Genomic DNA, 24,987 nt, shown 5'->3' on the forward strand with positions numbered 1-24,987 from the left:
GCAGCGCAGGAGAGGAGAAAGGCTCTGGCTGCGCTAAACAGGCAGGAGACTCCGATAGCGCAGGAGAGGAGAAAAGCGCTGGCAGCGCTGAACAGGCGAGGCGCACTGGAGGCCTGGTGCGTGGTGCTGGAACTGGTGGTACTGGCTCGAGGACACGCACAGGAAGCCTGGTGCGGGGAGCTGCTACCGGAGGACTGGTGTGTATAGGTGGCTCTGGATAGACCGGACCGTGCAGGCGCACTGGAGCTCTTGAGCACCGAGCCTGCCCAAGCTTACCTGGCTCGATGCCCACTCTAGCCCGGCCAATAGGAAGGGCTGGTATGTGCCGCACCTGGCTCTGCACCCGCACTGGAAACACCGTGCGCTCCATAGCATAACACGATGCCTGCCCGGTCTCTCTAGCCCAACGGTGAGCACAGGGAGTTTGCACAGGTCTCCTACCTGGCATAACTATTCTCCCTTCTAGCCACCTCCCAATCATTTTTTTTGGGCTGCTTTTCCGGGTCCTTTTCCGTCTAATATCATCTCCCAAGACCAGAAGTCCTTATATTGCTGCTCCTCACAATTAACAGGGAGAGTAGGCTCAGGTCTGACTCCTGACTCAGCCACTCTCTCTCTGCGCTTTACCCCAATAAATATTTGGGGGTTACTTTTTAAACTCCATTCGTCTATAGCCCTCTTCGCATTGCTGCAGGGAATCCCAGGCAGGCTCCTGCACTCGCTCTGGGTCGGCCGCCCACCTGTCGATTTTGTCATATACTCCATGCCTCTACCATCCATAACGTCCTCCTTTAGCTCCTGCCAGTTTACACACTGCTCGGTCTGTGAGTGGTGGTGGGTGTTTCTGTAAGGGCTTTAGTCTGTTGAATGAAGAGAGTCAGACCGAAATGCAGCGTGTAGGTTACTCATGACTTTAATGAATGAAAACGCGGTACAAGAAAATAACAGAATCTAAATACAAAAAACAACAGAACGGAACGTGAAACTAATTACAGCCTATCTGGTGAACTACTACACAGAGACAGGAACAAACACCCACCAAATACAAAGCGAACTCAGGCTACCTAAATACGGTTCTCAATCAGAGACAACGATAAGCACCTGACTCCAATTAGAATCGCCTCAGGCAGCCAAGCCTATACAACACCCCTAATTAGCCGCGATCCCAAATACTACAAACCCCAATACGAAAAACAACATATAAACCCATGTCACACCCTGGCCTACCCAAACATATAACAAAAACACAAAATACAATGACCAAGGCGTGACAGCTTAGCTATAAAACAGCACATTTTTCTCTTTGCCCCATGAAAAAAAAATATATATATATTGGCCCATGCCACTGTTTTTAACATATAAACTAACTCCATCATATGATTTTGCAATCTGATATGCCTTTTCTTTTCAGATTCATTAAGCTATATGACAACATGGTTGATGAAATAATGGAGGGGGATGATGAGATATTGGAAACACGGCAAGACCATCACAAAGAATTTATGCAGACATACATTGACACAGTGAAGGACAGAGGTAAGACATCACTTTTCATATTTGTGGGTTGTTTCACTGTTGGCCAAGTTAACAATCACTTAGCAAGACATTAGATCCATCCACCACAGATGATTTCTTTACCACTCAAGGCACTCATATGTCTATTACTGTATTATTGTGTAGCCTATAAATGCAGAGTTCGACATGTAAATGTATAATTTCTCTCCAGAAACTGCCCCAACATACACCACCAAAGTGTCATTCTCATGCTGTCTGTAATGGAGATTCAGATGACCAGAAGAAAACGGACAACCATGCTGCTGTGCATGCATTGCATGTCAATCCTCTGAACACTTGTAAACAGTGGCCGAGTTCCAGGCTGACTACATTGCAGATGCATGCCAAAACTCACATCACCTGGATAGATGTTTAACACAGGGGCGTAGGTATGTAACGCTCTTTACTTGTCAGTGTTCCAAATGGGATATTATTTACTTAAACATACAAACACCATCAGATAGAATTCATAGCAAGCAGTGCATTGGATTAGTCAGATTTGAATAAATATAACAGAAGAGATGAACTGGAATTATTATTATTTATTTTTTTAATTTCACCTTTATTTAACCAGGTAAACTACTGCGACCTGGCCAAGATAAAGCAAAGCAGTGCGACAGAAACAACAACACAGAGTTACACATGGAATAAACAAGCGTACAGTCAATAACATAATAGAAAAAAAGAAAGTCTATATACAGTGTGTGCAAATGGCATGAGGTAAGGCAATAAATAGGCCATAGTAGCAAAGTAATTACAATTTAGAAGATTAACACTGGAGTGATAGATGAGCAGATGATGATGAGCAGATGATGGTGTGTAAATACTGATACTGTTGTGCGAAAGACCAGCAAAGTAAATGAAAACAATATGGGGATGAGGTAGGTAGATTGGGTGGGTTATTTACAGATGGACTATGTACAGCTGCAGCAATCGGTTAGCTGCTCAGATAGCTGATGTTTAAGGTTAGTGAGGGCAATGTAAGTCTCCAGCTTCAGCGATTTTTGCAATTCGTTCCAGTCACTGGCAGCAGCGAACTGGAAGGAAAGGCGGCCAAAGGAGGTGTTGGCTTTGGGGATGACCAGTGAGATATACCTGCTGGAGCACGTGCTAAGGGTGGGTGTTGTTATCGTGACCAGTGAGTTGAGATAAGGCGGAGCTTTACCTAGCATAGACTTATAGATGACCTGGAGCCAGTGGGTCTGGCAACGAATATGTAGCGAGGACCAGCCGACTAGATCATACAGGTCGCAGTGGTGGGTGGCATAAGGCTTTGGTAACAAAACGGATGGCACTGTGATAGACTACATCCAATTTGCTGAGTAGAGTATTGGAAGCTATTTTGTAGAGGACATCGCCGAAGTCGGGGATCGGTAGGATAGTCAGTTTTACTAGGGTATGTTTGGCGGCGTGAGTGAAGGAGGCTTTGTTGCAAAAATAGAAAGCCGATTCTGGATTTGATTTTGGATTGGAGATGTTTGATATGAGTCTGGAAGGAGAGTTTACAGTCTAGCCAGACACCTAGGTATTTGTAGTTGTCCACGTATTCTAGGTCAGAACCGTCCAGTGAATGAAATTCACTCTCATGGGATGGGTTGCCAAAAATAACTAACTGGAAGCCACACCCCCAATAAGCCACAAATATGACTGCAATGAAGCTTATATCCTTGTGCTTCTATGCCACTTCCTGTTTCATTTGTTCATTTAGCAAACAAGACAGCTCATATTCCAGTGCCTTTATCACAGTCAACCACCTAAATTTGATCTTTAATTAGCTATAAAATTCCAGGAAATGATCTTTAAAACAGCAACATTTTCTCTCAGCCTTATGGCAAAATGTAAAGAATAGCATGAGATTAGCTATAAAACAGCACATTTTTCTCTTTGCCCCATGAAAAAAAACACAAAATTGGCCCATGCCACTGTTCTAACACATAAAATAACTCCATCATATGATTTTGCAATCTGATGCCAACGCAGTCGATGACATTTCACGCAACCATTGGTTGATGCAATGCAATGTCTGCAATGAAGTTGACCTGGAACAGTTCAGTTAGTTTTTCAAGATTATGGATGGGTTAATGTTGTGCCATGATTACTAGTCTCTGCTGGAGTGCAATATCATTTTAAAATGTTGCAATATAGTATGCTGTGTGATTTTTACTTGACATATCAAATGCCTTTTGGGGACCTTGCATTTTGCAAAGGAAAGCATGGTCCCCCACTTTTTAGTCCATGATCAATAAGGCTTGTAAATGACATGACCATATCGATATACATTTGTTAGGTGTAGAATTTGTGCAGATTGGGCTAGCACTAGCTTCAATATTTACGAAAGGTCTCTCACATGTTATGGGAGACCATACGGTAGTTGTAATATGGTATATGTGTTCTGATGTGACCAAACACTTGTTGCATTGCAATAGTTAAAGGCCTGAATCTAGGTTTATATTATTATATTTTTCTAACTGTTTTCTCAAAGACAACAATTGTCAATCAAGTTTACTGAATGAGTGTCTGGGATGCTGAGTGTTCTGCAAGTGAGCAGTTTGTATGATTTGTTATAGACAATGCTGTATGATTAAACACTTTCGAAGTCTGCACTCTGATACAAAGAGCAAATATGAGGAATCCTTTTCACAAAATCAAATTTTATATAATACCCACATAATGGTGGTCAAAATGTGTGGATTATAAAATCCATACATACTAGTATTAAATTATGTAATGCAGACATCCAACAATGGCTATACATTTCTTTATTATTGTAGATATTATTCAGAATTATGATTTAAGAGAAAACAAAGCTATTACAAATGCACAACCCATGAAGAAATAATTCAACATCAATTAAAAAAAGACCTCAAAATAGATTGAGCAAAAATATAAAACGCAACATGTAAAGTGTTGGTCCCATGTTTCATGAGTTGAAATAAAAAGAAATCCCAGAAATGTTCCATACGCACAAAGCGTATTTCTCTCAAATTTTGTGCACAAATTTGTTTACATCCCTGTAAATGAGCATTTCTCCTCTGCTAAAATAATCCATCCACCTGACAGGTGTGGCATATCAAGAAGCTGATTGAACAGCATGATCATTACACAGGTGCAACTTGTGGTGGGGGCAATAAAAGGCCACTTTAAAATGTGCAGTTGTCACACAACACAATGCCACAGATGTCTCAAGTCTGTTGGGAGCATGCTGACTACAGGAATGTCCACCAGAGCTGTTGCCAGATAATTGAATGTTACTTTCTCTACCATAAGCTGCCTCCAACGTCGTTTTAGGGAATTTGGAAGTGCGTCCAACCGGCCTCAAAACTGTAGGGGGTTAGAAATATTACAGTCTGTAATAAAACCATTTTCTGGAGAAAAAGTCATTCTGATTGCTTGTACCTAGTTCCCCATTGGGTGGGCCTATCCCCTCCAAGGCCCATCCATGACTGCACCACTGCCCAGTCATATGAAATCCATAGATTAGGGACGAATGAATTCATTTCAATTGACTAATTTCCTGACATGAACTGTAACTCAGTAAAATCTTTGAAATTGTTGCAAGTTGCGCTTATATTTTTGTTCAGTATATTAAACATGTATATATATTTTTAGGCACACATATTCATTGAAATTAAGATGCAGTACTCAGCAAATGAATGCATCATTTACACTGCAAGAGTAGAAATAGGTATTTTAACTGCATAATTGAATCGTTTTCTTTAGCAATAACAATGGCTAAATATATTAACCTTGTTCTTAAAATATACTAAGTGCTGCATTACGAAAGTCCAAGACTTGGGTCTTACATAAGTTATTGAACAGATTCATACAGTTTCATCAACATGAGATATGTCATAATTTAGATTCAAACCTGCTGGCAAAATTAATACAGTACACAACATGGAAAATGTAACACTAAATTCCACTTTTACAGGTTAGTTATGATTGTATGCAAAAATATAGGTTGTATTGTGTTTTTTTACACCAACTATCTTAGAGAGCAACATTTAAAAAATCTTAAGATCTGACAGAGCAACATCTTGGTCTCCATTCAGTCTGGGGTCATAATAGGAAACCGCTAAAATAAAGGAAACACCAACAAAGTGTCTTAATAGGTCATTGGGTCACCACGCCAGAACAGCTTCAGTGCACCTTGGCATACAATAGATTCTACAACTGTCTGGAACTACATGAGACACCAGTCTTCCACGAGAAAATCCATAATTTGGTGCTTTGTTGGTGGTGGAAAACGTAGTCTCACGCTCCGCTCCAGAATCCCCCATAAGTGTTCATTTGGGTTGAGATCTGGAAACAGACAGCCATGGTATATGGTTTAAATCGTTTTCATGCTCAACAAAAAATTCAGTGACCATTCGTGCCCTGTGGATGGGGGCATTGTCATCCTAGAAGAGACCACTTCCATCAGGACAGAAAGGATTCACCATAGGTTGAAGGTGATCACTCAATGGCTGTGTATTCATTGGTGTTTACCTTGTCCTCTAAAGGGGTCGAGTGGAACTAAACCATACCAGGAAAATGCACCATAACAGAATGGCCAGAACCCTCATTTACTCAAGTGTATCCTTTATTTTGACAGTTACCTGTACCATACCACAAAAAAAGCACTTTCCAACTAGTTGCAATAGTTATGAGGCCAAACAACTGTACTCTGAAAATACATTTTTAAAGTACCACAATATGCCATTATCACGGTTTTAATTTCAATTCAGGATTGGCAGTTAAAATGTTAAAGTCTCAAGTTAAAAACTGAGGAGTACAACTGTACTGTGGGTCTCAAGTTAAATCCATTAATACGTCACGGGTAGCCACAATCCCACCAGACCTTTATGCAACACAAGAACTAACACTCAGATGTAAAAAGGTAACAGTTCCTGTAAAAGTGATGATTTAGTTTTTAAAGGTTATGAGATTCTATACCAAATCAGGGGGCCAAGATTTGTCTTTAATTTACATCTTATGAAGAGGTAAAAATTTGAGGTAGCTGACAATATACTCAGGTTGGGATTTGTAGGGTGGATAGGCATATTTGGAATGTCATGTTCAACTCTTTCAGCAACGATTTCTGTAACATTCAAGTCCAAGTCAAGTCTCACTCGGCTGATTCAACAATGCATGACAAAAGGCAAAAATAAAAAATAATATATGGCACAGCATTTATAATAAATTGCATCACCTTTAAGGTACATACACTATATATACACACAAAAGCATGTGGACACCCCTTCAAATTAGTGGATTCGACTATTTCAGCCACACCCGTTGCTGATAGGTGTATAAAAAAAATCAAGCACACCGCCATGCAATCTCCATAGACAAACATTGGCTGTAGAATGTCCTTACTGAAGAGCTCAGTGACTTTCACATGAATGCCCATGATTTTGGAATGAGATGGTCTAAGAGCAGGTGTCCACATACTTTGTCATGTAGTGTATTTACCTAACTATACACCAATCCGTTTACAATCTAGATTGCACAGTAACTTTGATGAGATACAGGTCAATATTTTATTAACATAAAGCTGGAGTGGGCATTGATTGGCATTTTAAACCCATTAATAGGAGGGGAGTTCTTTAAGCATATGAGAAACCAGCAGAGTTTACGGCCATCTCTTCAACTCCACAAACACTGTCTAGGCCAATGTTTGACACCAAAACACATTGTCACTCAACCCGGTGCATTAAGAAGTGTTTCTGTCCTTGTCGCAATGTAAAAATCACAGTAAACGATAAAACCATCTCGCTGGACAAAAGACCGATCCCTAATCATAGAAACAGAACTGTGTTCAACGTGGTTGAAGGATATACCCGGCATGGCACCATGTCGGCTGCTGCTGGTTGAGGTTGTAGTTTAGGGGCCATTTGGGGGGCTCATGTTGGAGTCTCTTTCAGGTAGTCACATGCTGCTGTCCTGCAGGAGAGGCTCTATGTCCTCTTCGCTGGCAGGCAGGGGGTTTAAACTCTGGAGGTTGTTGCTGGTGCTGATTTTGCGCGTGTCCGTGTAGGTCTTCACTGCCATACTGTGGTGGTCAGGGATGAAGATGGCCACAAGGAGAGCCAGCAACACTAAACAGGCTCCGAACAGGAAGGGCGGACCGGGAATGGTCGGTTTCTGAAAGAAAATTCACAATAACGGTTACCAAAATGAACCGCTTGCATGTACAATGCTGTCGTTAAGTATTCAGACCCCTTGATCTTTTCCACATTGTGTTACGTTACAGTGTTATTCTAAAATGGATTGAATTGTTTCCCCCCCTCATCAATCAACACACAATGCCCCATAATGACAAAGCAAAAACAGGATTATATTTTTTGCAAATGTATCAAATAAAACTTACACTTTTACATAAGTATTCAGACCCTTTACTCAGTACTTTGTTGAAGCACCTTTGGCAGCGATTACAGCTTCGAGTCTTCTTGGGTATGACGCAACAAGCTTGGCACACCTGTATTTGGGGACTTTCTCCCATTCCTCTCTGCAGATCCTCCTCTCAAGCTCTGTCAGGTTGGATGGGGAGCGTCGCTGCATAGATATTTTCAGGTCGCTCCAGAGATGTTCGATTGGGTTCAAGTCCGGGCTCTGGCTAGGCCACTAAAGGACATTCAGAGACTTGTCCTCTAGCCACTCCTGCGTTAGTCTTGGCTGTGTGCTTAGGATCGTTGTCCTGTTGGAAGGTGAACCTTCAAGCCAGTCTGAGATCCTGAGCGCTCTGCAGCAGGTTTTCAAGGATCTCTCTGTAATTTGCCTCAATCCTGACTAGTCTCCCAGCGCCTGCCACTGAAAAACATCTTCACAGCATGATGCTGCCACCACCATGCTTCACCGTAGGGATGGTGCCAGGTTTCCTCCAGACGTGACGCTTGGCATTCAGGTCAAAGAGTTCAATCTTGGTTTCATCTGACCAGAGAATCTTGTTTCTCATGGTCAGAGTCTTTAGATGCCTTTTGGCAAACTCCAAGCGGGCTTGTCATGCATCTTTTACTGAGGAGTGACTTCCGTCTGGCCACTCAACCATAAAGGCCTGATTGGTGCAGTGCTGCAGAGATGGGATAACCTTCCAGAAGGACAACCATTTCCCCAGAGAAACTCTGGAGCTCTGTCAGAGTGACCGTTGGGTTCTTGGTCACCTCTCTGCCCAGTTTGGCCGGGCAAGCCAGCTCTAGGAATAGTCTTGGTGGTTCCAAACTTCTTCCATTTAAGAATTATGGAGGCCACTGTGTTCTTGGGGACCTTCAATGCTGCAGAAATGTGTTGATACCCTTCCCTAAATCTGTGCTGACACAATCCTCTTGGAGTTCTATGGACAATTCCTTTGACCTCATGGCTTGGGTTTTGCTCTAACATGCACTGTCAACTTTGGGACCGTATATAGACATGTGTGTTCCTTTCCAAATCATGTCCAATCAATTGAATTTGCCACAGGTGGACATTTCAAGGATGATCAATAGAAACAAGATGCCCCTGAGCTCATCTTCAAGTCTCATAGCAAAGGGTTTGAATACTTATGTAAATACGGTATTTCTGCTTATGCTTTTTCATTATGGGGTAGTGTGTGTAGATTGATCAGGATTTTTTATTTATTTAATCCATTCTAGAATAAGGCTTTTACATAACCAAATATGGAAAAAAGGAAGGGGTCTGAATACTTTTGTAATGCAGTGTATGTATTGATGATAGGTTTTACTTTGATAATGATTATTTTAACCATCATCAAAAAGTAGAAGAAGCTTCTCTTAATGGGATAACTTTGTTTTTCTAATCCAACTCCATAAAATAAAACTACTGTTTTTTAGCCAACAGAAGGGTTTTTTGTGCTCGAAGGGCCTAAAGCAAACTGACTATCACATTCACCATCACAGCTGTACTCATATGATCTCAGAGTTACACAGCCATGAAATTAAAGATGTAAGCATATTCTGGGCTCTGTACCTCACTGGGCTCCTGAGATGTACTTTTGTTTCTTCCTGTCATAGGGTCAAGCTCGTTCAGCTCCACGTTGAACAGGAAGAATATGAAGCCGTACAGAGCTGGACCCAGCCCATTGCATAGGCCTCTGATACCCGTAATCATTCCCTGGACACATCCTGTAAGCGTAACAAAACCAGATTTTACTCTGACGGCACAGATAAACTCACAATTCACCTCCTTTCAGACACCTCAGGTAGAAAGGGTATAAAAGCATAATGCCTGTTATGGTGAAAGGGAGAACAAGGTAGAGATTACATAGACCAAGGCTTGAATCAGTTGTCACATGTCAGCTGTTGCTCTTTAGTTGGTCAGTGGCAGTGACCTCTGCAGCTCCGTGTAAGGGCAATGTGTGGAGGGGAAAAGGTAGAGCCACAGAGAGGAGACTAGTGTTGTCTTACCTTGCTGATCAGAGGCTGCTATCCGGGACACCAAAGCACTGACTGCAGGGAAGGTGATACTGGACATGGCTGCGACTGTACCCGCAGCCCACATCATCCTGAAAGGCAGGAGGTCCCACAGTGGGGTTAGAGCTATTTCACACGGACAATGGACAAATCCCCTCCACACTGACGCGGTGCCAACACTTGGACAGCTGGACAACACTAAAGACCAACCCTATGTATTCTAGCACGTATGAGATATCATTTTGGCTGTGGATCAAACACAAACTTACCATGGTTCTGATCCAAAGCCATACCAGGCTAACTGGAACAGCTGAAACCCCAGTCCAAGTAACACTGTGTTTTTATTTCCAATAGTTCTCATAAAATAGGTTAAGAGCAATGTCTGTTAAAAGAAAAGGGGAGAGGAAAAATTACAGTAAATCCAAAATATTGTATTCTTCATTATCTTTTAATAGTTTACTGAGGTAAATATTGACGTGGAACATCGTAAATAGTGACACTTTTCACAGTTGATGAATAGAGGAAATACTAATATAGCAACAAAATACCTGAGCGATAATAGAGAGGATCCCGACCATTGCTATAAAAGCAGCAATTGCCGCAGGCGAGAATTCAATAACCTGAAAGGGAACGCAAAGCACAGTGCATCTCATATTACACAGCGTGGATAAAAGTGAAGTATACACATCACCCTCCCCATATCCAATTAATTTAGACAAGGCAGATGCAATGTTGCCAATTGAGTGACTTTGTTGCTAATCCTATGCAAGTTCAGACCACTCCAGTGACTTTTATTGGTTCTAGTGACAAATTCAGCTACTTTTCAGGGTGCCTTTGGGAAGTTTTGACACAAGGGCTTTGCACACTAAATTCTGCCACAAACGAGAGTTGGATTCACAGCAACGACACACACACCAGCTGAGAAGCACACGGGGAGAGGATGTGCGGCGAGAGAGGGTGCGAAAACAGGGACTGCAGCTATGCCGCAGTAAGCCAAATATGTGCTGTGACGTCGTCACAGAAATGGCAAAACATCTAGAGACTTCTAGCGACAAATCAAGGAGCCAATAGCGAAACTCACCGCAAAATTGTTGGCAACACTGGTCAGATAACATTACATAATGATTGATAACAATGCTAGAATGACTTAAGACTTCCCATGATGCTTATAATTGACTTATAACCAGTCGCACCTGTCGCAGGTAGAGGAAGAAACTGGAGTACTGGCCTGCCTCTGGCAAGTAGGACAGGAACACTGTGACACATATAAGCAACACTGTCGGGTCCTTTCCCACTCGCCTAAGAGACTGGACAAATGACATGGGAGGAAGAAAAACCAAGTGGTCAACATTCAGTATCACAGTGAAATTCTAAACATATTGAACAGCTGTAAGACATGAGGCTAATTTGTACCCAACCAACATACGCAAGAATGCAAAATGACGATCCTGCGTAGCCAAAATACGCAGACGTATGCAGCCCTTCAATTTTTTTCTCCACAAAATGGCCATTTTACGGAGCTAATTGCCTTCTTGCATTGTATATGTACATACGGTATAACAGTTCATTCAATTTGGGTAAGGTTATGTCAATGTCACTCACAGCAAAGGGGTCAGCTTGCTCCCAGGAGATAGGCGACCCCCAGGACGTCAGTCTCATTTTGTCTGGGAGAGATTCTGGCACAACCAAAAGGACAAAGGCGATATCCACCACTGCGATGATAGTGGCCACTAGCACCACCAAACTGTCGCCGTAATTTGCAGAAAGGTAGGCACCGATGGCGGGACTCGTGACCAAACTGGCGGCAAACGTTGCTGACACCTGAAGCAGAAGGTGGAACATCCTCAACATGTGTGTGTTAATTTATTTGATCCTCTTTAACATATAAGTCATATGGGGCGGCAGCGTAGCCTAGTGGTTAGAGTGTTGGACTAGTAACCGGAAGGTTGCAAGTTCAAACCGCCGAGCTGACAAGGTACAAATCTGTCGTTCTGCCCCTGAACAGGCAGTTAACCCACTGTTCCTAGGCCGTCATTGAAAATAAGAATTTGTTCTTAACTGACTTGCCTAGTTAAATAAAGGTTTAAAAAAAAAAAAAAGTGGTGGGGGACAGACAAGAGCCATTACCAGTCCATATGCGGTGCTTCTTTCATGTTCTTCAGTGATGTCAGCAACATATGCAAATATTACAGAGAAAGTCACAGCGAAGACACCAGAGACTGATATCATGGCAAAATACCACCTGTAGAGAGACATTCAAAAGTAAAAATCTTACTCAAAACAGAGGAAATGTCACATATATTCAACACTGATAGAAATGTATAGTTGAGAACAATGTTGAAAACATTCAGCAGCAAAGACACATTTGTCTCAGTGTGAGAAGGTAAGCATCAGCAGAAAACACATAGGGAGAATCTCAATTTCATACTCCTCGCTTCCTCTCTTCTTTCCTCCTTCTCAAAACCCATTGGAGGAGAAGATCAGAGGGGAGGGACCTATGGCTTTCTCATCCAATAGGTTTTGAGAAGGAGGCGAAGAGAGAGGACACGAGGAGTATGCAATTGAGATTTAACCATTGCACACATACAACCCTTGTTCCCAGCAGGTTTGCAGTCAGAAGCCACGGAGAGCGCTGTAGAGATCACTCACATGAGAAGCATGTGACTGAGCACAAAGGGTGCTATGTCTACCGGTGCCTCTTACCATGGGCTTATCCTCATTAGGGGGATTGGGGCACAGGTGAAGAACACTGTAACCAGCAGGAAGGACTTCCTGCCCCAAACATCTGATAAGGCACCTATCAGAGGGGCACTCAGGAAAGACAGCAACCCCTACACACGACACAGGGGGGTGGGTAAAATGTCATCACAATGCTACGCCAAAAATGCATCAAGAATGAGACCTATATGGGAAGGCGTTTGACACAACTCAATTTAGGTGTGAAAGAGCTACATTACCAGTGTTAAAATTGCTCACCTAAGCACATAAAGATTGTGACATAGCTAACTGAAGTATAGTAACATGGGGTCTTGCTGTGGGTAGCAAATGCAGCACAAAGACGATGATGACCAAGCCGTAGGCAGACCTGGGTTACCAGGCAAGCTCTATCCTCTGTGATTTTGACTGACAACCATCTCTATGTCATAAATGAAAATAAGTTATATTACAATGCTGTAATACTGAGCTCTTTTCACCATTGACTAATGCTGATCTGAACAAACCAGATAGGCGAAAAGACTATGCCTAGTAGAAACTTGACAATCAGGTTTTCCCCCCTGCACCTCTCAAAGTGAGCATAGTGACCAAATATCCTCTCATCGCAACTTTGAAATAAAAGTTCCTAATTAAAAATTATATAGTAAACATTGATTCTTAAAAGCAACCCAAATGGAAATGCCTCTTACCTTAACACCTTGAATCAAACCATTCATGAGAAATGTGTGCTGGGGGAATGTTTCATGAAGAACCTGGAGGACAAAGGAATGAGACAATATAAATACCCTTGTTAGGTCATTTGCAAAGTCTCTACAGATAATGCTGTCATTTATTCATGACCTTTGGGGCACTGAGGAGGGCGCACGTCTTGCCGCTTCCTGCCCGACTTTGCTTTTATTCATTGGTATTTTTTTTGCATTAATTATGACTATGTTTGCTCAGAATGTTTGTGCAATAATTTCCTACAAGCGACAAACTTCTGGATCATGAATCAGAAGCTACAGAATTATCGCTCAGCCTCCCAGATCTGGAATAATAAATGTCTCGCACAGCTGGCTTACCTGTTGCTCCTGGCCGAGACGACAGAAAACAATGCCGGTGACGAAGAAGAACGAAAGGGGGACTCCAAGCAAAGCTGAAAAGACAGGCTAGACGGCCTCCTCTTTCTAGCATCCTGATGGCTTTTTTTTCGCTGGAAAATTAACTTTGTGAACTCCGAGCAAGGCTTCAAATTGTAGAGGGACATCAGGGAATGCTGAGTCTTGGTTTTTACAGAGACAAGGCATATGGACAATTCACTTGACTGTTATTCAACCAGACAACTTTTCAATTTTCTGTATTGATTGAACGCAGGCTTCTGGTAAGAGTAGGGGGAGGCATAGGCTTCCTCGTCAACAGTTCATGGTGTACCGAAGTTAAAAACATCAAGCTCCTGTTCACCCTACCTGGAGTTTTTGGTGCTAAAATTCAGACCCCATGATATGCCGAGGGAATTCACATGCGTTATTAGCACAGCTGCGTACATACAGCTACAAGCAAACATCAAGGCAGCACTCAGCGAATCGTACAAGAGGATTGGCCAGCAAGAATCCTCTCACCCGGAAGAAGTCTTTATGGACGGCGGAGATTTTAACAAAGCAAGTTTATTTTTTATTATTTCAAAGTATCATCAAAATGTATCCGGGACCACAAGAGGAAGCAACGTGCTGGACCATGTGTACACAAACATTTGTGATGCATATAAAGCCTTCCCCACCTCCACAACGGCCAATCAGATCATGTCTCTGTTCCTACTCCCTGCCTAGAAGCAGCAACTCAAGAGGGAGCCACCAACACAAAGAATAGTGAAGTGCTGGACAGATGCAGACTCAATGCTGTAGGAGGGTTTAAGAATATTAATTGGAATATGTTCAAAGATTCATTCACCCAGGACTCATCCATCAATATTGAGGTATATACATTGTCAGTCACAGGCTTCATTATGAAATGTGTTGATGTACTTGCAAAAACAATCCGGACATGCCCCAAACAAAACCCTGGAAGAACAGAGAAATCCATACCATGCAGAGAGCCCATACTGCAGCATTCAATGTCAGCAGCGCGAACCTCAACAATTCGGTGGCGTGACACGCGTACAAGGCAAGCATTACATTTACATTTACATTTACATTTAAGTCATTTAGCAGACGCTCTTATCCAGAGCGACTTACAAATTGGTGCATTCACCTTATGACATCCAGTGGGACAGTCACTTAACAATAGTGCATCTAAAACTTAGGGGGGGTGGGGTGAGAGGGATTACTTAACCTATCCTAGGTATTCCTTAAAGAGGTGGGGTTTCAGGTGTCTCCGGAAGGTGGTGATTGACTCCGCTGTCCTGGCGTCGTGAGGGAGTTTGTTCCACCATTGGGGGGCCAGAGCAGCAAACAGTTTTGACTGGGCTGAGCGGGAGCTGTACTTCCTCAGTGGTAGGGAGGCGAGCAGGCCAGAGGTGGATGAACGCAGTGCCCTTGTTTGGGTGTAGGGCCTGATCAGAGCCTGGAGGTACTGAGGTGCCGTTCCCCTCACAGCTCCGTAGGCAAGCACCATGGTCTTGTAGCGGATGCGAGCTTCAACTGGAAGCCAGTGGAGAGAACGGAGGAGCGGGGTGACGTGAGAGAACTTGGGAAGGTTGAACACCAGACGGGCTGCGGCGTTCTGGATGAGTTGAAGGGGTTTAATGGCACAGGCAGGGAGCCCAGCCAACAGCGAGTTGCAGTAATCCAGACGGGAGATGACAAGTGCCTGGATTAGGACCTGCGCCGCTTCCTGTGTGAGGCAGGGTCGTACTCTGCGGATGTTGTAGAGCATGAACCTACAGGAACGGGCCACCGCCTTGATGTTAGTTGAGAACGACAGGGTGTTGTCCAGGATCACGCCAAGGTTCTTGGCGCTCTGGGAGGAGGACACAATGGAGTTGTCAACCGTGATGGCGAGATCATGGAACGGGCAGTCCTTCCCGGGAGGAAGAGCAGCTCCGTCTTGCCGAGGTTCAGCTTGAGGTGGTGATCCGTCATCCACACTGATATGTCTGCCAGACATGCAGAGATGCGATTCGCCACCTGGTCATCAGAAGGGGGAAAGGAGAAGATTAATTGTGTGTCGTCTGCATAGCAATGATAAGCGAGACCATGTGAGGTTATGACAGAGCCAAGTGACTTGGTGTATAGCGAGAATAGGAGAGGGCCAAGAACAGAGCCCTGGGGGACACCAGTGGTGAGAGCGCGTGGTGAGGAGACAGATTCTCGCCACGCCACCTGGTAGGAGCGACCTGTCAGGTAGGACGCAATCCAAGCGTGGGCCGCGCCGGAGATGCCCAACTCGGAGAGGGTGGAGAGGAGGATCTGATGGTTCACAGTATCGAAGGCAGCCGATAGATCTAGAAGGATGAGAGCAGAGGAGAGAGAGTTAGCTTTAGCAGTGCGGAGCGCCTCCGTGATACAGAGGAGAGCAGTCTCAGTTGAATGACTAGTCTTGAAACCTGACAGATTTGGATCAAGAAGGTCATTCAGAGAGAGATAGCGGGAGAGCTGGCCAAGGACGGCACGTTCAAGAGTTGGAGAGAAAAGAAAGAAGGGATACTGGTCTGTAATTGTTGACATCGGAGGGATCGAGTGTAGGTTTTTTCAGAAGGGGTGCAACTCTCGCTCTCTTGAAGACGGAAGGGATGTAGCCAGCGGTCAGGGATGAGTTGATGAGCGAGGTGAGGTAAGGGAGAAGGTCTCCGGAAATGGTCTGGAGAAGAGAGGAGGGGATAGGGTCAAGCATGATGAACGAGCGCTTACAAACCTTTAGGGATGCAAAAAGATGCTCAAATTTTAAATCAATGTTTTACAACTCAGACTGGCAACGCATGTGGCAAGGAATACAGGCTATCACGGACTACAAAGGCAAATCCAGCTGTGTGGTGCCCTCCCTCTCAGATAAGATTAACACTATCTATGCACTCTTCGAGGCAGACAATACTGAGTCGCACTCACCGGTCATCATGAAGTGCTTCAAGAGGCTGGTCATGGCTCACATCAAGGCCAGCATGCCAGGCACACTGGACTCACTCCAATTTGCCTACCGCTCCAACAGATCCACGGAAGATGTCATTACAACCATTATTCATACGGCCCTAACACATCTGAACAAGAGGAACACCTATGTGAGAATGCTGTTCATTGACTACAGTTCAGCATTCAACACTATTGTTCCCTCTAAGGTCAGAGTCCCGACTCTGGACACTACCTTCTAAAACTGGACGCTGGAATTCCTGATGGGCAGAACACAGGCTGTGAGGAATAGCAACAGACCCTCCTCCATACAGACTCTTAACACATGGGCCAGCATCCACATCAAAGAGGACTTGACATGGACCAACACCACCTCTCGTCGAGGGTGCAACAGCACATTTACTTCCTAAGGCAGGCTGAAGAAATGTGGCATGCCACCCCGGGTCCTCTCCAAATACTACCGCTGCACCATCGAGAGCATCCTGACCAGTTGCATCGCAGCCTGGTACCGGAATTGCTCCACTAACTACCGCCAGCGGGTGGTGAACACTAGGCTTGGGTGGTATACTGTATTCCAAGGTATTTGAAAATAGCCACGGGATGGTTTTTCAATACCGGTAAAACTATTTATTACATGTTTTTCTATACATTTTAACATTATTAGCTACTTTTTTAAGTAAATACCTGCTGTCAACTTGTGCAATATGTTAGAAGATAAAGCAGATTGCGTTCTCCATTTCACCTGTCACAATATGAAGCATACCGTAGTTCCCCAGAACATTTGAGCCAGTCACGTGTTTGTTTGTAAATAGCACAACTGGAGAAAGCAGAAGCAGATGAGTACAGCTGTTTATTGACAGCAGTTGCGTTTTATATTGAAAGTCTTTATTTTTTGCTTCAAGAGACTGTTCAGGGACGTGCAACTATAGTTTCCCATTACAGAAAGTACTTTAGTGCAACACAATTGGCAGAAAATAGTCATTTTCATCAGATGACAACAGAAGTGGAACGCTATTTGGCTGGGAAGTAGGCTAAATTAGCTTACAATGAAAAAGCAAGGTATTTTTTTGCTAAATCAATGCACGGCCATCATATTTCAGTTGATCGCAGAAAGAATGTAGCCGGCTTGCATTTTACCGGAGAAAAGTTGGCTGGCCACACCTTGAAAAGTACCAGAGAAAAGTAGCTACACATCAGTCAGAGCGCTGTCTGCTGATAGAATGCCCGTTTTTGAATTCTCATCCCAGTGGAGAAGTGCAAAAAAAGCACAAAGTTGTCTGATGCCGAGAAGAAAGATTTTTATGCGTAAACTTTTTTTCCCAGTGTGAAAAACAAAGAATTCTACATTAAAGCAACCCTTAAGTTCAACTTTCTAGTTATCTAAGTATGTGGCTGAATTAATAAGGTGACGGGGCATCATATTGTTTGGGCTTTCTGTCGTGTTTGAGAAGTCAAAGCCCTTTGGATGAATTGCCTTTTGACTTCCTTGCATTTTTTCTCCTCTCCGTTCTCGGCCTGTCTGCTCTTTCGCCTTCTTCTCCAGGCAGGCCCATTGCCCTAACAACTCCAGACTCCACACAGACACAGCATGTACACATGCTGCTCCATAGCCAGTACTGTTCATTTGCACAATGTCTCTCGTTCACATCCACATGTAAATGTCCAAACTCACCAATAATGACATTTGGTAGCATCTACCTATTTACAGTGCATTCGGAAAGTATTCAGACCCCTTGACTTTTTCCAGATTTAGTTTCATTACAGCCTTATTCTAAAAATATATATTTTTATTATCAATCTACACAATACCCCATCATGTCAAAGCAAAACAGTTCATTAGACATTTTTAAAACTGAAATATCACATGTACATATGTATTCAGACCCTTTGTCAGTACTGAAACACCTTTGGCAGTGATTACAGCCTAGAGTCTTCTTGGGTATGACGTTAAAAGCTTGGCACACCTGTATTTGGGGAGTTTCTCCCATTGTTTTCTGTGGATCCTCTCAAGCTCTGTCAGGTTGGATGGGGAGCGTCACTACACAGCTATTTTCAGGTCACTCCAGAGATGTTCATTGGGGTTCAAGTCCGGGCTCTGGCTGGGCCACTCAAGGACATTGAGACTTGTCCAGAAGCCACTCCTGTGTTGGCTTGGCTTGGCTGTGTGCTTAGGGTCATTGTTCTGTTGGAAGGTGAACCTCTTCCCCAGTCTGAGGTCCTGAGCAGGCTTTCATCAAGGATCTCTCTGTACTTTGCTCCATTCATCTTTCCTTCGGTCCTGAGAAGTCATCAGACTAGAGAATCTTGTTTCTCATGGTCTGAAAGTCCTTTAGGTAACTTTTGGCAAACTCCAAGTGGGCTGTCATAGGGAGTGGCTTCAGTCTGGCCACTCTACCATAAAGGCCTGATTGGGAGAGTGCTGCAGAGATTGTTGTCCTTCTGGAATGTTCTCCCATCTCTACAAAGGAACTCTGGAGCTATGTCAGAGTGACCATCGGGTTCTTGGTCACCTCCTTGAACAAGGCCCTTCTTCCCCGATTTCTCAGTTTAGCCGGGCGGCCAGCTCTAAGAGTCTTGGTGGTTCCAAACTTCTTCCATTTAAGAATGATGGAGGCCACTGTGTTCTTGGGGACCTTCAATGCTGCAGAAATGTTTTGGTATCCTTCCACAGATCTGTGCCTTGACACAAACCTGTTTCGGAGCTATAGGGAAAATTAATTTGACCTCATGGCTTGGTTTTGGCTGACATGCACTGTCAACTATTGGACGTTATATAGACAGGTGTGTGCCTTTCCAAATCATGTCCAATCAATTGAATTTACCACAGGTAGAAACATCTCAAGGATGAGTAATAAAACTGTCTCCTGTGTTAAAATGACTAATAAAATATCAAACTTAAAACTTGGGTATCTGGTGTGTTTACTTACAGTCAGCATTGGTGTTGTAAGCAGCCCCCAAGCAAAGAACTCTAGAAAGATGACCACAACTGCATGGGACACCTTGGCACGGCCGGTGGTGTGCTGCAATGGGAAGATAGTGACAGAGGCGGTTTAGGACATTCCACGGTGCAAAATAGCAGTGCCTGATCTATAATAACAGCATTGAGCAAGAACTTGCCACACCCTTCCTTGTTGTTTCAAAAGTGAAAATATGTCAAAGTGGGGAGATGCTACAATAGGAGGACTACTGCCGCGTTCATGTCATGTCGGAAATTCGGGACCTCAGAATTAATGTAAGTTAGTTACGTAGACTCTTAAAGCTTCCCATTGCTTGATTCTGATTAATATTAATGGAAGGAGTTACCTGCCGAAACTCAATTGGAAATGCAAATTGGCAAATGATAAATCAATATCAAGATTGCAATTCCTTTTCCTCAATGGGTGACAAAATTCAAATTGAAATGCAAAATAAATTGCATTATCATTTTCATGATTGAGTACGCATGTCTGTCAATTTGAAAAAGAAAAATGTGTGACATTTAATTTCCATGGTACTAACCAGTACAACACGGACACGTTTAAAAATCTCACGTAAATGTGTAAATGACAAATCATTTCTCATGTTTGCCATTTAAATTGCATTGTTGTGATAACATGAATTGTGACAAATCTAATGAATTCTCAACTGGCAATTGACAATGCTTTTCCATACTCTGTGTGGTTTAAGAATGTCAAAATTCAAATGATCAAATTCAATAAATCAAATCGCAATTCTTCATTTTGCAATTTAGTTTAGGTTATCGGTTTTGACTTGTGGGCGGGTTTTGGTAACATGAGGCGGAAGAGGTTGCCTATGCTTGTTGGGAACAGTAACTTTTAGTCATAGTTGTATCGATGTGGTGTGTTTTTAGGCAACAACAGCCAGTGTGCAGCCAGTTGTCCAGGCAACAACAGCCAGTGTGAAACCCCACAGATTAAGAAAAACAGACAATGTGCGCAAGGAGTTTGCAAGAGGGGACTATAAATCTCAGTGGAGGGGACACAGGGAGCTAGTAGCTAGCTAATATAGCTAATTGGCTATTAGATGTACAGTGCGGAGAAAGTTTGTGAACCCCTTATCATTTTCAAACCTAAAATGTTAGATTATGATCTATGTCCTAATAATAGATAAAGATAACCGGATTAAACAAATTACACAAAAACATGATACTTTTTCAACATTTATTTATCCACAAATGATTCAACATGCAATATCCATGTGTGAAAAAGTATGTGAACCCCTGATTTTAAGGGGAAAATTAGAATTGGATGTTTAAATAATTTAATGGAGGCTCGTCACCACATTAGCTCTTTGAGATACATTGGCATCGAACATGTTAAGACTCCTAAGAGGGGGGAAGATACTGATAATCTATTATTGAAGAAGAGAAATGTAATGGATTGGAGTCACCATGTGTACCATACCTCCTGGAGGTCTGAACCAAGAGTTTGATATCTGACCATTTTTTACATGACTATGTCACTTTGATTTGTCTCGTCTTCCAGGTCACCTACTTGGACATTTTGTAATTATCTGGAACAACTACATGTACCCATCTCATTGTTATCAAATTATTAGAGATACACAAATAGTTTTTGCACCCAACATACGTCATGTCTGCAATGGTCATGTGAGGTGAAATGTGTATTTTTTGGGATGTGAGCACCCAGTTTGTGCGTTTGTCCTGACGAAGATCCGTTCCGGATCGAAACTTTGTCAATAAGCAGTGATTTGGGAGCTTTAACAGTGTGGGGGAATTACTGTTCTTTACTAGAATTCTTTATAAGCCCAGCACCTACAGTACCAGTCAAAAGTTTGGACACACCTACTCATCCAGGGTTTTTCTTTATTTGTACTATTGTCTACATTGGTCTAATAATTAGTGAAGGCATCAAAACTATGAAATAACACATATGGAATCATGTAGTAACCAACAAAAACAAAAAAGTGTTAAACAAATCTAAATACATTTTATATTTGAGATTCTTCAAAGTAGCCACCCTTTTCCTTGATGACAGCTTTGCACACTCTTGGCATTCTGTATTGTCATGTGTTGTTGCCTTGCTATGTTGTTGTCTTAGGGTCTCTATGTAGTGTTGTCTCTCTTATCGTAATGTGCATTTTGTCATATATTTTTAATCCCAGTCCCCGTCCCCACAGGAGGCCTTTTTCCTTTTGGTAGGCAGTCATTGTAAATAAGAACTTGTTCTTAACTGACTTGCCTAGTTAAATAAAAGGTTAAACACAAAATAAAAACATTAAATAAAAATGCTCTCAACCAGCTTCATGATATAGTCACCTGGAATGCATTTCAATTAACAGGTGTGCCTTGTTAAGTGAATTTCTTTCCTTCTCTTAATACATTTGAGCCAATCAGTTTTGTGACAAGGCAGGGGTGGTATACAGAAGATAGCCCTATTTATATATGTCATATTATGACAAGAACAGCTCAAATAAGGAAAGAGAAATGACCATGCATCCTATCTTTAAGATATGAAGGTCAGTCAATCCGGAAATATTCAAGAACTTTGAAAGTTTCTTCAAGTGCAGTGGCAAAAACCATCAAGTGCTAAGATGAAACTGTCTCATGAGGACCACCACAGGAAAGGAAGACCCAGAGTTACCTCTGCTGCAGAGGATAAGTTCATTAGAGTTAACTGCCCCTCAGAAATTGCAGCCAAGGAAATGCTTCAGAGTTCAAGTAACAGACACATTGAAACATCAGCTGTTCAGAGGGGACTGTGTGAATAAGGCCAAATTGCTGCAAAGAAAACACTACTAAAGGACACCAGTAATAAGAAGATACTTGCTAGTGCCAACAAACACGACCAATGGACATTAGAATGGTGGAAATCTTTCCTTTGGTCTGATGAGTCCAAATTTAAGATGTTTGGTTCTAACCGCTGTGTCTTCTTAGTAAGACGCAGAGTAGGTGAAAGGATGATCTCCGCATGTGTGGTTCCCACCGTGAAGCATAGAGGTGGTGTTATGGTGTGGGGGTGCTTCGCTTTTGACACTGTCAGAAACGTATTTAGAATTTAAGGCACAATTAACCAGCATGGCTACCACAGCATTCTGCAGCAGTATGCCATCCCATCTGGTTTGAGCTTAGTGAGACTGTTTTTCAACAGGACAATGACCCAACACACCTCCAGGCTGCGTAAGGGCTATTTGACCAAGAAGGAGAGTGGTTGAGTGCTGCATCAGACAACCTGGCCTCCACAATCACCTGACCTAAACCCAATGGAGATGGTTTGGATGAGTTGAACCACAGAGTGAAGGAAAAGCAGTCAAAAAGTGCTCAGCATATGTAGAGAAAGCCAAGAGTGTGCGAAGCTGTCAAGGCAAAGTATCTCAAATATAATGTATATTTAGATTTGTTAAATACTTTTTTTGGTAACTATATGATTCCATCGGTGTTATTTCATAGTTTTGATGTCTTCACTATGATTCTACAATCTAAAGAAAAATCCTTGAATGAGTAGAGGTGAGTCCAGATATTTGACAGTACATATTTTTTATCATGGTGAACAAGAAACCAGTCTGATTCCTGCCTCTCTGAGTGGACTAATTCACCATGGAGGCTGTGGGGATGACAGTCCATCACAAGACATATGCTACTGAAATGGTATATGTTAATATTAAGTAAGAACACAGGTGCAAAACTTATAAAAATAGAGAGACTTTTGAATAATTAAAGTAAACAATAAATAAACCTTTCCATTTCGGAAATTGCGTTCATTAAATGAAAGCAATTATTTTTAACTTTGCTGTAATAAAGACTTGAGGAGAAGTTTCTGTATTCGTATGTTTAACACTTGTATCTTTTATCAATGTTTATGATGAGTATTTCTGTTATTTGATGTGGCTCTCTGCACTTTCACCAGATGTTTGTTTGAGACTATGCATTTTTTCTTTTTTTTCTTTTACCCCCTTTTACTCCCCAATTTTGTAGTATCCAATTATTAGTAGTTACTATCTTGTCTCATCGCTACAACTCCCGTATGGGCTCGGGAGAGACGAAGGCCTAAAGTCATGCGTCCTCCGAAACCCAACCAAGACGCAGTGCTTCTTAACACAGCGCACATCCAACCCGGAAGCCAGCCGCACCAATGTGTCGGAGGAAACACCTGGTGACCTTGGTTAGCACGGAGAGCGCCCGGCCCGCCACAGGAGTTGCTGGTGCGCGATGAGACAAGGATATCCCTACCGGCCAAACCATCCCTAACCCGGAAGACGCTAGGCCAATTGTGCATCGCCCCACAGACCTTCCAGTCGCGGCTGGCTGCGTCAGAGCCTGGGCGCGAACCCAGTCTCTGGTGGCACAGCTAGCGCTGCGATGCCCTAGACCATGGTTGGTGTGCTTTCGCTGTAAAGCCTATTTGAAATGGGACACTGTGGCTGGATTTACAAGAATTTTATCTTTAAAATGGTGTAAAATACTTGTATGTTTGAGGAATTTTAATTATGGGATTCTGTTTTGAATTTGGCGCCCTGCAATTTCACTGGCTGTTGTTGAGGTGGGACGCTAGCATCCCACTTGTACCAGAGAGGTTAAAACACACAGGATGTCGATATGGAAAAATACATGTTAAAATTTTTATGAATCTATTTGTGGAAAGAACAGACAACTCTTGGGCAACTCATATTTTTTTTAGTTGGGGACAGCCCTAAATAAAAGTTTAAAACATAGGTGCACAGGTCGAGAGAAATTTGAGTAATCAAGGTGACAGGCACTAACACACTCAACATCACCTTCACACTCTTGCCTGCATCTAGCTGATGTAGGGTGTAATCATTAGGCCAACAGTTACAAACAAGTTCAGGTATGTTTACCCTTGTTTCATTCCGCTTGGTTCCATTTAAGAAACGTTTTCAAACAGAGTCGGCAGAATTAATAAACCCCTGATCACACGCAAACACAGTTCACTTTCATAGTAGCTACAAACAGGTATGGTCCCTTTGATCATTGTATAATTCCTTCTCGCATCTATGCGCTCGCCTCCTACTCATCTTTTCCCTTCGCTTGTGGACATCAGCTGTGTGTAACCAGGTGAAGAAAAGTTATCAAGTCAAATCTTAATGTTATAACCGCTATACACTGCCTACATCGTTGTCACCATGTTAGTTAACATATCTACTAGACCTAACGTGTTAGTAAACCCGCTACAATCATGCAGTACAGTGTAGTCAGCAAGCATTTTAGCAGTTACACTTGCGGGCCCCGGTGGCAATACATTTATAAAACCTTGACTTGGAAGAGTTCTAGTGTTGGAAAGCCATAGCCAGCTAGCTAACATAAGATCCCAGTCTGC

At 42.7% G+C, this 24,987-nt stretch overlaps 2 protein-coding genes across 4 annotated transcripts in view; one reads left to right on the forward strand and one right to left on the reverse strand.

Annotated features, from left to right (window-relative positions):
- lrrc2 (leucine rich repeat containing 2) overlaps positions 1–2,205 on the forward strand; it is a 46,097-nt gene extending 43,892 nt beyond the window's left edge. For 2 of the 3 annotated variants that reach the window (XM_046346534.1, XM_046346533.1), the window contains 2 exons: positions 1,412–1,536; positions 1,727–2,205. In XM_046346534.1, coding sequence (XP_046202490.1) covers positions 1,412–1,536; positions 1,727–1,776 — 175 coding nt within the window. In that variant the 3' untranslated portion in view covers positions 1,777–2,205. The remainder of the gene's footprint in view (positions 1–1,411; positions 1,537–1,726) is intronic. The other variant, XR_006838481.1, reaches the window with a different exon arrangement.
- A 2,440-nt stretch (positions 2,206–4,645) lies between these two features.
- Positions 4,646–24,987, reverse strand: part of mfsd14bb (major facilitator superfamily domain containing 14Bb) — a 29,560-nt gene continuing 9,218 nt past the window's right edge. Inside the window, exons 2-12 of the mRNA XM_046346535.1 lie at positions 19,621–19,713; positions 13,346–13,408; positions 12,645–12,772; positions 12,069–12,183; positions 11,544–11,762; positions 11,135–11,248; positions 10,490–10,561; positions 10,211–10,323; positions 9,936–10,033; positions 9,499–9,653; positions 4,646–7,680 (exon numbers count right to left, since the gene is read on the reverse strand). Coding sequence (XP_046202491.1) covers positions 7,465–7,680; positions 9,499–9,653; positions 9,936–10,033; positions 10,211–10,323; positions 10,490–10,561; positions 11,135–11,248; positions 11,544–11,762; positions 12,069–12,183; positions 12,645–12,772; positions 13,346–13,408; positions 19,621–19,713 — 1,386 coding nt within the window. The 3' untranslated portion in view covers positions 4,646–7,464. The remainder of the gene's footprint in view (positions 7,681–9,498; positions 9,654–9,935; positions 10,034–10,210; positions 10,324–10,489; positions 10,562–11,134; positions 11,249–11,543; positions 11,763–12,068; positions 12,184–12,644; positions 12,773–13,345; positions 13,409–19,620; positions 19,714–24,987) is intronic.

Source organism: Oncorhynchus gorbuscha, linkage group LG04 (assembly GCF_021184085.1).
Source record: "Oncorhynchus gorbuscha isolate QuinsamMale2020 ecotype Even-year linkage group LG04, OgorEven_v1.0, whole genome shotgun sequence".
Taxonomy (NCBI): Eukaryota; Metazoa; Chordata; class Actinopteri; order Salmoniformes; family Salmonidae; genus Oncorhynchus; species Oncorhynchus gorbuscha.